Here is a 13620-nt window from a genome sequence, read left to right on the forward strand (position 1 = left end):
CAAACTACAATACAGTGTGATTAATTGAGAGTAAGCAACACTACCAAACTGACACAGACACACTCTAACAATCAGACACACGATGACAGGCAACGCAACTTGTAAGTCTGTTTTTAATGTAATGTTTTTATGAGTTAAAAAACAGTGTTGTTCCTGGAGACAGCTCCAGCTGGGGACGGGCCACCAAAAACAGGGACTATCCCCAGAAACCGGGGATGTCTGGCCACCTTATGGGGCAACGTTTTGCACTTCTCAAGAGTTCTTTGGTTATGCAATGCAAAATTACATAACAATTCTTAGTGATTTTACAAGGGTTTTCTTTGCAACATTAGGATAGGAAAGACAAGTTGTATGTGTTATCATGCATGCATTATAAACTGGATTATTTATTTAAGAAATGTCATTTGTTCTCAATATGTTGACAGTGAGTATCAGCTGCAAAATTACAAGTCGAAAACTGGTCAGATCTCACCTTTTAAATAATAATTTATGGGTTCACATATTGAACAGTACAAGTAGAGCTGAGCCATTTGGAAAAATATCTAATTGCAATTATTTAGATTTTGATATGATTTGTGATATTAGAGGGGGCGATCATTTTTACGTTATTCTCATTTTCATTTAAAAACTTTGAAATGATAATGGTGTGCTTTTGCAGGGATCTTTATCAAACACAGAAGTTTTCTCAATTCTGTAGAATATGATGTGTAGGCCAGGACATCAACACAACAATAGTTAATTAAAAATGATTTTTTTTTAATGCACATTTCACAATTTTGTACCTCATATAGCTGAAAAGTGCAGTAGGCCATATGCGATTACAATAAAAAGTTAATATAGGATTCACTATCAGTAACTGTCATTTTAAAATTACTTGTGTCAGTGTTGATCCTTGACAATACTTGGCAATGCACAAACTTTGCAGTGACAGCACAGTGCAGGGTATGAATTTGGGACTGGGTTATCTGCTATCTTCATCACAATCAGGGTGATTGATGGGCTTCATGTTTGGCTCATGGCTGTAATAATAAAATTTTAGCAGGTATGTGACTCCAACAACCCCCACAGGTATAGAGCGCAAACAGCTGGATGATGATGATGGCTGGAAGATTTGGAGGAATAACTTGAGCAGCTGTTGAGGAACAGAGCTACAGAATGATTTCATGGCACGTTTTCTCAACACTGCTTCACTGACAGAATCCAAAGTGTGTTGCAAGTTGCCTCACAGAGAAATGCAAATTACAAGCACAGACATTTTTGAATGACACAAAACAAGACAGAAAAGGTCCCTGTCCCTGCTTAGTCCCTGTTCCTATCTATTACTGGTGGAAGTATTAGAGCTTTTATTTCAGGAAAAGTAGCAATGCTACAATTTAAAAAACACTGTTACAAGAAAACCTAAATCTTATTTAAGTAACTGTATGTAAAGTATAAAAGCAATATTTGATCTGTCTATGTGACATTATTATACATTCTACTTTTAGATCATCATTATTGATGCAGTCAACATGTAAGATGAATATTCAAAGCTGGGTGCAACAGAGCTAATTTTAATCATTTTTTATCCTCTTGGGTAGTTTAATTTACTTTATGATAATGCATTATATTTTATTATAAGCAATACAATATTTATCTGCAAAGTAACCTCTGACTACAGGTACTTAATAAATGTAGTGGTGTCAAAAACTAACTCAGAATTGTACTTAAGTTTAGCACTTGAGTAAACTGACTTTTCACCACTGTCTAAGATGAATGAGTTGACAGCAGCACTATTCATTGTTCAAAAAAAACCTCTTGTTTTTAGGAGACAATTGCTAATTATTGCCAAGATTCTCAGATAAAAGGGCTCCAGGATCTAAATCAGCAACAAATGGAATATTATAATGCACATGTTCTGAGTTTGAGAAATGAACAGGGTCTTTACTGACATCAAATTGTCTATTTAACCAGACTAAATATAGTATTCCAAATAAAGCTGACACAGTGGCATATTTTTGTTGTTTATTTGTATGCTCATGAAAACATTGTAGCTTCACGCTTATCTGTCTCTGACGATGTCTGCCTTGTTTCCAGTGATATACAGTAACTATGACACAGTCTGACGATGAGCACAGACTCTTTTTTGTGGCTCCGTACGAACTCTTGAATGAGATAAGGGTGGTAATTGTTCCTGTATTACAGATCTCTCATGCCACCGTGTGGAGAGAGTGTCTCTGTGTCCTCATCAACCAAAGCAAAATAATCTGGCTCCTGAACAGTTTAGCTAAACCTCTGTTCAGCACTATAGGTCTTTATTCCTTTTTGCAATTCTAGATAGAAGATGCAAAAGGATAAGAATGTGTAAGATAAGATAATAATTTATTGATCTTCCAGAGGGAAAATTAAGTTAGTTATAGCAGCACAAGAATCAAACTAGTACCTAAAATCAAACTAGTACTTAAAATCTTTTACAATGAAGCCACACTGTTGTAACACGTGCAGAATGTGTCTTGGTGTTGTCTTGTTGAAATAAGTAGGGATGTCCCTGAAAAAGACAACATCGGGATGGCAGAATGTCACAGAATGTCCTGTTTGTTCCTTTCAGCATTAATGACAGTTACTCATGTCATGGGCACTAACACACCTCTATAACATTTTTCACGTGGACTTTTGAACTTTGTGCTGGTAACAATCTTGATGGCCATTTTCCTCTTTACCTTGGAGGACATCCAAAACCAATCTGAAATGTGGACTCGTCAGTCCACAGACATCACACCTTTCAACTTTACATCAGTCCGTCTCAGATGAGCTCAGGTGCCAGAGAAGTCTGCAGTGTCTCTCGATGTTGTTGATATATGGCTTTCACTTTGCATAGGACGATCTTCACTTGCATTTATAGATGCAGCGACAAACTGTGGTTTTCCAAAGTGTGCCATGCTTGTGCACAACTGAGCCTTTCGAGGATGCTCCTTTAATACCCAATCATGATACGATCACCATGCCCCCTCAGGGCTGAGTTGACTGTGGCGGCTCAGTGAATGGAAGTGAATTATTATTTTTTTTTTTACATTAGTTATTACATTACCTTATAGTTATCAAAAGATCACACAGAATAGCCTACTGTTTTCCTCTTTCCAAGAGTCAGAAACCATTAAATGCATTTGGACAGAATATTTTTTTTAAGAATTTGGTGTAGTGTAAAGTTACATCAAACAGCAATATTAGTCTATTTTAGCTCAATTGTTTAGTGTCTGCGGGATCAAATAACATAATCATGAGCACATAGACATCCAGGAATAGAGCAAAACTAGTCTCGTCTAGTTTGGCAATTCCTAAAGGTAATATGTAGTGATATAGTATACCATAATGTAACACTAAAGATATATAGCTCTGAATAAGGTATATAATAAAGTTAATAATATGATGCTTTGCTTTGAAGGCAAAAGTCTAAAAATTTTATAATAGTATAAAAAAAGAAATATTTATATATATGTGGCAAATGAGATGGATGGTTGAATTTTTGCACTGGTCCAGAGTGCAACATTTTTAGTTTTGCAAAAGCCAATCTTACATGGAAGGTTAGTTTATCAGACCAAATATACTTTTAATATTACCAAAATCAACCTGCTGTGACACTCAGGTGTCTAGAACTCTTTGATTTAATGAATATATTTCATAGTCAACAGTAGTGAGCTGGGAATGAGCCAGGATTAGGAATATACTTTTTTCTTTACTGCTACATAAACACTGTTATTAGTTTTATTACCAAGAAAACACAGATCTCAGCTAATGACCTCATTTGTTGTCTGGTGTCACTGACATGTCTGTGGTTATCTCGGTGATGCCATCCAGAGCACCTTGGCTTTGAGCTGAGCGGAGCCTGGCTGAGAATAGACATGACCTGCTCACCTCACTTATGTCTCCCTGTGCCCTCTCCTCTGCAGCAACAGCGTCCATGTTGACACCAGAGCCTCTGAGAACATATCTGACTAGTGTTTCATTGAGCGTGACCACGTAAGGTACGCCGTTTACTCTACACCTGGGGCTTTCCGCAACGTCTCCGTGGCTCTCATCCTCCTCATTGAGACAGATTAATGTACCATGCAAAGGTCTGAGAGTCTGAGCATCTTGGCCTTGTTATGTACCTGCAGAACATAAGAAACTCTGCACCACTGCTTTTTTCATAAATCAAGAGGCTGTGCAGCAGGTCGAAAAAAGATTTCAAATATAGACAGAAAGGAAAGATGCACATATCCTCAAACTTATTGTTTTAGATTATGTTTTTATGCTTAAAAAATACAAGCAATTTACACCACTCATTATAGGATTTACAGTACATTGTACAAAGGGTACAAACGCTACTGTATGATACAAGCCATTAAACATCTCTGTGATATAAACATCTCATCTTCCACACTTATTGAATTACCAGTCTTAAGCCAAGGATTTATCACCAGCACAACCAAGGACACAGGACATGGCTACGTAAGTAAACACACAGATGAAATACAAAATACATTCATATTCATCCTTGACATTTAGGATGTTGGAGGTAGACAGATGGATGCTCCTTAGCAACTATCAGATGTCTCCTCATGTATTCATAACTTCTTCCATCCATCAATTCCACCAGTTCTGAAGGAGCCGCAGCACTGAAATGAGTTTTGTCTCAGTATACAGTACAGAGTAAAATTATGGTTAAAAAAATACACTCAAAATAAATTATTTATGTAATGCTTTTTGTAGGTTTAGCTAGATTTCTTATATTTAAAATAAGATGTGTTGTTTTTAAAGCATATGCCAGCATGCCAGTATAGCTCAAAAGAGCTATGCTGGAGTCGCAGCAATATGCTGCTGTACATTTCAGCTCTTGACTGATGTCAAGATTTTAATGTCAGATTATTTTCCATTAATTTGAGAAACTCAAAGGAAGCTCTCAAATAATTTGTTTCATTCATCTTTTCTAGGAAGCATCTCAGTGCTTTGGAAGATCAAAACCTTTGCAACTTACGTGTGTCTGTGAATACATTTTATTTACACCTAAAGCAATTTTACAAAGGTCCGGTGTGTTAGCACAATACAGCAGAAATGAAATATAATATTCAGAAGTATCTATTAATTAATGTATAATCGCCTGAAAAATAATCCTTGTGTTTTCGTTAACTTAAAATGAGCTGTTTATATCTACAGAGGGAGCAGGTCCTCTGCTACAGAGGACGCCATGTTGCACCTCCATGTTTAAGTGGACAAGCCAAACACAGGTGTGTTTTTCCTTTGTTTTTGCAGCCATCATAGTTTCTCCTACATGTTTGGTGGAGAGAGGTGTTTGCAATCTGCAAGGTCACTGCTAGATGCCGTTAAATCCTACACACTGGTCCTTCAAAGTAGAGATGCACCGATTTCAATTTTCTTGCCGATTCCGATCTTTTATTTTACAGTTTCTGGAGAAACTGACTTTTGATCTCAATAACAAATCATACAGGGGACGACGCCTATAGCTCAGCTGGTGGAGCACACGCCCCATGTTGTTATCAGTCCTCCTCAGTGTTTGCATTAAATACACTTGAGGTGCACCTGTAATTGCAGGGCCTCACTACAACATCTCACTGAAAGCCATGTATCTCTCCTCTGAATAATATTCACAAACATTATAAAAAATGAAAAAAAAGGGACAGAAACTTTTATCTTGGTGAGGAGGTGTGGTTGACCCTGTTGCTAGGTATGATTTATTCTTTTAAAAGGTGTGATTGGTTGATCCAAAAAATAAGACAGATAGAATTTAGTCTCTACTAGGGCTGAACAATTAATCTAAATTTTGTCATTATTGCAATATGTTCTGCTGCAATTTTCAAATCGCAGGATGTGCAACATTTTTTAAAGGCAAAGTGAAGGTCAAAATACCATTTTAAATTAAATATTGTGGTGCTGCAGAGGTGAACTGGCCAACACATCATTCTCTAGTTTAGTGCAGATCCCTGAAAATAACACACCATAATCATTTTAATGTGTTTTTCAACTGAGAATAATGTAAAAAAATATCCTTTCCTCCAATATTACAAATCCTATTGCAATAGTAAGATCAGTCAAAATAATTGCAACTAGTTATTTGTTCAGCCCTAGCCCTTATTAAGACATGGTGTAATTATGAACACTATTTGACCCTCAATAACACCCGTCGACATTTTTGTCCTTTTGGATTTTAATTTTTCAATCATTTTGGCTTTGTTAATGCATATTGCATACACTCTGGTCAGGTTGTGTATTTTTGTGTTAATTTAGATACTTCAACTTCATATCCTATAATATGTCTAAAATAAACTGTGTAATGAAAATGCTCTCCAATTTACACCCAGAAGATATTTTTGTCCCATTGACTACTGGCAAAACTGCAATTTTTGATCCCATTGCCATTGGAGCATAAAAGCATGTTTGTTTTTTTTTTTTGGCTCTCATCCTGCAGTCAGTCTCAAAGTTGTTTTTGTATGTCTGCTACAAAGAAGTACATTTCGTACTTTCCGATACCACCACAAAGAAATCCAGTTTGTAAAAAAAAAATCTAGCTTCCATTTATTATATAGAAAATATTTTAATATTTCAATTTTTGTGTATGTTATTTTTGTAAGAATGAGTGGTAATGAGTATTTTAAAAAATCTGACACTGCACAAAAAATGAAAATGCATGTTGTTGCTAATGACTGACATATTGTATTAGTTTGTAGATTTTTTTTAAGGGTCTGACCTGCCGATTCCAATTTTGGCCTATTCCGATTTTCAGCCTTTCTAAGAACTGTAATTCACAGCATTCACAAAAATTTTTGCAACTTTTCTTGTAATAAGACACTGACTATTAAATATTCATTAAATACTATTTAAATTTTCTCCAAAGTTGTCCATGTTACAGCCAGGCCTTATTATAATTTTATATTAAGATTATCAATCAGCTGAAGGCGATCTCGCGAGATCATGAGAAAAACAGTGAGAAAACAGACGCATAAGTTAACGAGTCTGAATGACAAAATGTTTAAGGGGACACATCAACACAGGTTGTTTATTCTATATTCTGTTATAGAACAGGAGGTGAGATTTTAACTGTCAGTCTGTGAACAGCAGTCTGCTGCTGGCTAACATCAGCCTGAAGAGCTACAAAGTTTACAGCTGTTCTGCGACATTGTCAGCTGCTCTGTCTGGTTGTAGACTGTCTTCTCTTTATCCTGTACTTGGAATCTGTCGCTAACACCAATTGCATGCAAACATGTGACTGAGTGTATGTAGCTGTCATCAGCGCTGTGGTGATGTCACAGTCAGTTTGTCTGCTGCGCACATGACGTGACCATCGTGCAGAACTCGTGTGTGACAATGACGGGCACAGAATCGGATATGTGACGCTGACCAGCCGGTCACCGGTCAGGGCCGGTCACGCTGAAAACCTGCCGGTTCCGGCCGATCGATCGGTGCATCCCTACTTTAAAATCAACTTATGTAAATGTGGAAGAATATTATATAATAAGAATATTTTCAAAAAATCTATTCTTTGGATCTAACAACTATTTCAAAAGGTTTTTGGCCACTAGGATATTGTTTTAAAAGTGATATTTCATGACATTCTTCACTGTTTAAGAAAACCTTTAAGACACTTACAGCCCACAATTTTTTTTCCTGTAAATCTGCCAAACCTCCAAACAAAACCACGAACAATAGCAATCCCCAGTTACCAACAAAAACCTAGGAGTTAAGTGCAGCATCCATAGTCAGGATGGAAATCTGATGGAAGTATGTTTTGACTTTCCACTGTTTGTCCTTCATTTTGTGCTTTGAAGGGATTAGGGGGAAGGTTGCAAAGTGACCAGTGAGTCAGTGAGATCACTGATAAGGTTGTTAGGTTTCACTTAATCCAGGAAGTCATCAGAGACATGAGGGACGTGGGTATAAATTGACCCGGAGTGAAGCTGAATTCTTCAATAAAAAGCAGTCGTCCTGCACAGAGGTACAATGAAGGGGGAACTCTCTGTCAACATGGTAATATATATATCTCTATCTGACCTAAATATGCTTTGATCATGGAGATTTTTTTATTGATTATTTCCTTTTGTCTCTGGATTATTAGGTAACAACCACAATGGGCTCAGTGAGATCAGCTGGACTGTCTCTTCTTCTGTTGTCTTTTCTTCTTTACGTTGCTGATTCTTACCCCAACACTGACTTATCAAACAGTAAGATTTTTTTATAATATTAAGTAATTACCACTCACTCTAATTAATTAATCTATAAATGTAATGTAAGTACACGAACCAAGGATTTCCTTCAGTAAATTAGCACCATCTGCTTTTCTTTATCTCTATTTACAGAGATTGTACACTGTGCCTTTAATCTCAGGTCTCAGATGTTACTGGCACTATATCACAAGCTGTCCATGATCAATAGTGTCTGATTCTCTTTCTGCAGTGGGCTGTGAGGAGTGCACACTGAGAAGGAACAATATTTTCTCCAGGGATCATCCAGTCTATCAGTGCAGGGGCTGCTGCTTCTCCAGAGCATACCCAACGCCTCTCAAGGTCCTGATGACGATGACAATCCCCAAGAACATCACCTCTGAGGCGTCGTGCTGTGTCGCAAAGCACAGCTACGAGGTAAAAAAGAAAAAGGACGTGTCAGGCAAACTTTTCTTTAAATACTGTGAATGTTTACTGACTACACTGTAGAGGTTACTGGTGATGTCCTGATAACCTAAAGACCCACATCCCTGTTTTAAATTTAGCCAGGCTCTCTTGCTGCATCTCCTTCTCTCTCCCCAAAAAGTCGTATCTGTCACTACTATTTGCTATCAGCGAAGGCTAAAATGAAAAAAAAAAGATTTGTCAAGAAAACAACAAAACAAAGAAAGATAGAAACAAAGATAGAAATGAGTCTTGAGGAAATTGGTTGTATTGGTAGGAAACCTCCCCATATCTGCAGATAAAATGCTACACTAGTCTAGAATATTGATATTGATTTTAGTTTAGATTATATTTTATTGCGGAAGAGTATTAAACATAAAGATTATATTTTTAGTTTTAGTTTTTTGCATTTTTAATTTTGACCTTTTAAGTTCAAATGTTAAGAAAAAAATGTAAAGGTAAAGAATAAAATTGTTGAAAATAAAGCTGAACTTCTGTGGAAGCCAAGAGTGGCTGCGCATGCAAATATTTTTTAATGCCATTATCTCAAGATGACAAGTTAATTACTTCAGTATCTCAAGATAACAAATCTTTCATGTACAGCTGTTCTCGGCTTCTGTAGAGGACTTGACTTGAGTAACTCAAACTGCTGAAGCCTTTTTGAAAGCATCTGCTAAAACAAGAATTTGATCATACATACTTGCTGCTGCAGATTTGTAAATATCTTTGTAAATATTCACTCTTTCCTTTCTTCCTCCTCATCCGTTCCTCTTCCAGATCGAGGTGGCCGGGATACGGGTGCGAAACCACACAGACTGCCACTGCAGCACCTGCTATTTTCATAAGATATGACAGATGGGAAATGGAGCTCATTCTGCAGAACTCGGCTTGGCAACAAATGGTGTTTCTTTTAATATGCAGGAGCGCTTCTGTGTTTTAAATTGTATGGTATTGGTGTTGCCAGATAATATTTTTGTAGCCGTTCTGTGTCTGTGATGTGTAATTAGCCTACATTTTTGCATTGATAGATGTATATGATTAATTGTAGATTGAAAAGCAATTAAAATGTGCACCCACATGTTGCATTTTCATGAGTGTGTCTTACGTTGATATGCATGGGTTTTTGTCGTGTGTGTTGGCAAGTTGTTTTGGACACGTGTCTGTTAATGCAGAGGTTCTGAGTTTTTTCTCAAGCAAGGACCGCTTACCAGATCTTAAATATACTGGAGTCATCTTCATGAGTCATTTGGATTACAGAGAGCTGGTTTCCACCATTAATGTGTGATGTGTGGGTGAAACATGTTTGACTGGCTGAAAAGTCAAATATTATTTGTTGAACTGTGAAGCACTGGACTGCAAAAAACATATATTGTGATAATTTATATAAATACACCTGGAAACTTAATATAATGTAAGAAATAGTAACATAAGTGAAAATGTATTTTTTCATTCGATTACTGCCTTGACAAAATTGATTCTCCAATCAAAATTGGCAGCCACAATATATGTAACCCCCGACATCTGAGAAAACTCCATCTACTGATGGAGATTGTGTAATATAATGAAAAACCAGAACAACTCCAGAACTGAACATATAATACAAATGCTTATAAACTGCATATTTCCAACGTGTGTAGATTGTAATTTTAAGAAATGTAGGTTAAGCCCCTCTCTTTGTTTGTGGAAATGAATTTAACCTCATTTTGAGGGTTGTATGAAACTTTAAGATGTAAACCGGCATGCATGTCATACTGTAGTATGTACAGTAATATTTTTATTTTCAATATTTTATGCTCTTCCTGAGGGATATAACAATGACAAAAGCTCAAGGTATGATAATATCATGATAAAGAGCCCACAATATGATATTTATTGCAGTGTTACAAAACAGAAAAATTTAAATTTGAAAAAATGTAATTTATTAAATGATAAATCTGATGTTTTCAGCATTTTTTTGTTCTTATAAAATGTGTTTCTGCTTTTCTTCTTTAATAACATAAAATAAAACTAGCCAGCCGTGACCAAAGCATGTGCAAAAATGGCCATTTTAAATGGGTTAGGGTTATAGCAATGAATATTTGAATTTTATATGTGCAGTTGCAAAACAAAAACAATACAGCAGTCAGTAACAATTTTGTAAAATAGAATAAAAAATAATAACCATGTCATATCACAGTAAAAGGCATCACCGTCTGGTATTTTTATTGTGATATTGTGATATTGAATATATTGTTGCACCCTTACTCTTCACAATTGAAGAACATAATCATAAAAGTTTTTCACCACTTATAGAGTAACATGCCAAGTTACATGTTTTCATTTAGGTGAGATGATAAATCAGCTGTCTGACCTGCTGAAATGTCTCTGACCAAGTCACACTGAATCAGGGCTGTTGTTAGAGCGAACCCTGGTGGGTACTCTTACCACTGTGGAGGAACAACAAAGACAAGACAGTATTGCACTGGGGATAGTGGAGGTTAATTAAAACTTTATGAAAATATTACGGATTTACAAAACATATATGCTAGGCTAGTTTTCCCGTCAGTACCCCTGACCAAAGCACTGGCTTACAACTGGAGTTTGTCTCCAGGCACTGCACAACTGGCTTCTGCTCCTAATACAAACCCCAAAAAAGTTCCAAAAAAGTTGTGATACTGAGTAAAACGCAAATAAAAATGGAGTGTAATGACATGCAAATCCTTTTTGAACTGCATTCAGTTGAAAACAGTGCAAAGACAAGATATGTAATGTTCAAACTGATGAAATTTATTGTTTTTGTGAATATATAGAAGCCTGCAACCTGTTCCAAAAAAGTTGGGATAGCGGCAACAAAAGACTGGGAAAGTTGTTGGACGATCAAGAAAACAGCTGTTAGGAATGTTCGAAAGGTAAACAGGTTAATTAATAACGGGTGACAGTATCATGACTGGATATGAAAGGGGCATCCTTGGAAGGTTCAGTCGTTCACAATCAGTGATGGGTTGTGGTCCACCACTTTGTGAAAACTGTGTTTCTTAACACTAAAGTGCAAGACATTTAGGGATTTTACCATCTACAATCATTAAAAGAGTCAGATAAGCCTGTGACCTTTGACCTTTGACCCCTCAGCCAACACTGCATTAAAAACTTACATAATTGTATAAAGGATTCTACATGGGTTCGAAAACACTTTGGAAAACAGTTTGTTGCTGTATCTACAAATGCAAGTTAAGATTCTATCATGAAAAAGTTAAGACATATATCAACAACAATCAGAAATGCTGCAGACTTCTCAGGGCCTGAGCTCATCTGAGATGGACTGACAGAAAGTGGAAAAGTGTTCTGTGGCCTGGCCAGTCAAAATTTAAAATTGTTTTTTTAAATCAGGGATGCTAAATCAGGCTAAAGAGGAAAAGGACCATCCAGATTGTTTAACAGTGCAAAGTTCAAAAGTCAGCATTTGTGATGGTATTGGCAGCTTGTACATCTGTGAAAGATTTGGAGCAACATCTGGATTTGGACCAACATCTGATGTCATCCAGACAATGTCCTTTTCAGGGACATACCTGCTTATTTCTCCAAGACAACGCCAAGACACATTCTGCATGTGTTAAAACAGCATGGCTTCATAGCAAAAGAGTGACCTCTTTCCAACTGAAAATGTGTGGTGCCTTGTGAAGCACATAATACGGCAACAGAAACCCTGGACTGTGGGCAACTGAAGCCATATATCAAGTAAGAATCACTACAACAAAAACTTCAACAGTTAGGTGGGAGATATATGCTATTTATTTAACCATGCGTTCACATTTGCGATTGCGTATGCATAGCATTAATTTTTGTGGGCGTGCACAACCATCGCTCCAAATGTATGCAAAAACGTAGTAGTTCTCAAAACACTTACTGAGTGTTGTTAAAAGAAAAGGTGATTTATTACATCCCGACTTTTTTGGAACATGTTGCAAGCATCAAATTTATGAGTGCATATTTATAAAAACAGTAAAAATAATCAGTTTGAACACTAAATATCTTGTGTTTGTAAGAAAAAAATGTCATCACATTAAAGATATGTTTCGTAAAATGGGGATTACTAGCAGGACAACAATTTTAAAATACATTTTAAAATAAAGAAAAAAGATTCTACTGTTACTACTACAAACAGTTAATACTGTCAATAACATTTAATAGACATATCATTAACAACATTAGGCTGCTGTTTCGAAATCAAAGAATAATTGGAGCACATAACATGGTAAAGCAATAAAGCTGAACATTTGTTAAACATTGTTTAGCAAAAGTTTTTTAACTACAAATAAAGAGAGCTCTTGTGCTGTTTAAGGAAAATAAAGAAATAAAATAAATGAAAAGAAAATATAATCTGTCACACTGTAAATGAACAATGTTTTAAATGTTTAGAGCTCCCCCTAAAGGTCTCAAAGTACACAGGGGAGCTTGTGTCCTTGTCAGGGGACCCGAGCTCCCCTTAGCTCCCCCATAATTCAAACGATGGTGACCACAGTGGTGTGTGGGTGGAAACACAAGCCTGACACAACAACAGGATTATGGAAGTTTACTTAACAAAGTACATTTAAATGCTCATAATTACTACTCTTAAACTAAACATGCATTTGCACACAACAAAAGAGGGAATAGTTGGACAAAAAATGTAGAAACCCACAAAGTAATCAAGTTACATCACTTTTTTTTATTGCAATACTTGGATTAGGTTACAGATGACTTTTTTTTTTTTAAAAGGTAATTAGTAACTGTATTGGGATACATTTTAAAAGTAACCCTCCCAACCCTGGTAGTTGGCCTACTGATGCTCACTGCCTGGAGGTCAGGGCTGACCTGCAGTGTCTGTCTGTGCATGGATGGTATGAAGCCATGGTGTGTTCAGGGGACGTCCAGTCATCCTGATATTAGCTCATGAGCACACACTTCACGTCCAGCCTGTGTGTGTGTGTGTGTGTGTGTGTGTGTGTGTGTGTGTGTGTGTGTGTGTGTG

The 13620-nt window shown here is 36.5% G+C and overlaps 1 protein-coding gene across 3 annotated transcripts; it reads left to right on the plus strand.

Annotated features, from left to right (window-relative positions):
• The first annotated feature begins 4365 nt into the window (after positions 1–4365).
• On the plus strand, positions 4366–9711 carry cga (glycoprotein hormones, alpha polypeptide). Of its 3 annotated transcripts, XM_084742471.1 has the most exons (5): positions 4366–4464; positions 7797–7995; positions 8084–8189; positions 8422–8606; positions 9411–9711. In XM_084742471.1, the coding sequence occupies exons 2-5, from the start codon at positions 7969–7971 to the stop codon at positions 9483–9485; spliced, it is 393 nt and encodes a 130-aa protein (XP_084598597.1). In that variant the 5' UTR covers positions 4366–4464; positions 7797–7968; the 3' UTR covers positions 9486–9711. The 3 variants fall into 3 exon arrangements, with proteins under 3 accessions (XP_084598597.1, XP_084598595.1, XP_084598596.1); XM_084742469.1 differs by lacking the exon at positions 7797–7995 and having other exon boundaries at positions 4397–4464; XM_084742470.1 differs by lacking the exon at positions 4366–4464 and having other exon boundaries at positions 7190–7995.
• The last annotated feature ends 3909 nt before the right edge of the window (positions 9712–13620 follow it).

Source organism: Lutjanus erythropterus, chromosome 18 (genome assembly GCF_056507025.1).
Source record: "Lutjanus erythropterus isolate fLutEry1 chromosome 18, fLutEry1.hap2, whole genome shotgun sequence".
Lineage (NCBI taxonomy): Eukaryota > Metazoa > Chordata > Actinopteri > Lutjaniformes > Lutjanidae > Lutjanus > Lutjanus erythropterus.

What these genes read in the sequence shown, in the direction of transcription:
- cga (XM_084742471.1), top strand. Translation starts at nt 7,969, where the DNA reads ATGAAGGGGGAACTCTCTGTCAACATG. An exon ending in GGGAACTCTCTGTCAACATG is followed by an intron (nt 7,996 to 8,083) that starts GTAATATATATA and finishes CTGGATTATTAG; the next exon opens with GTAACAACCACAATGGGCTC. An exon ending in CAACACTGACTTATCAAACA is followed by an intron (nt 8,190 to 8,421) that starts GTAAGATTTTTT and finishes CTCTTTCTGCAG; the next exon opens with TGGGCTGTGAGGAGTGCACA.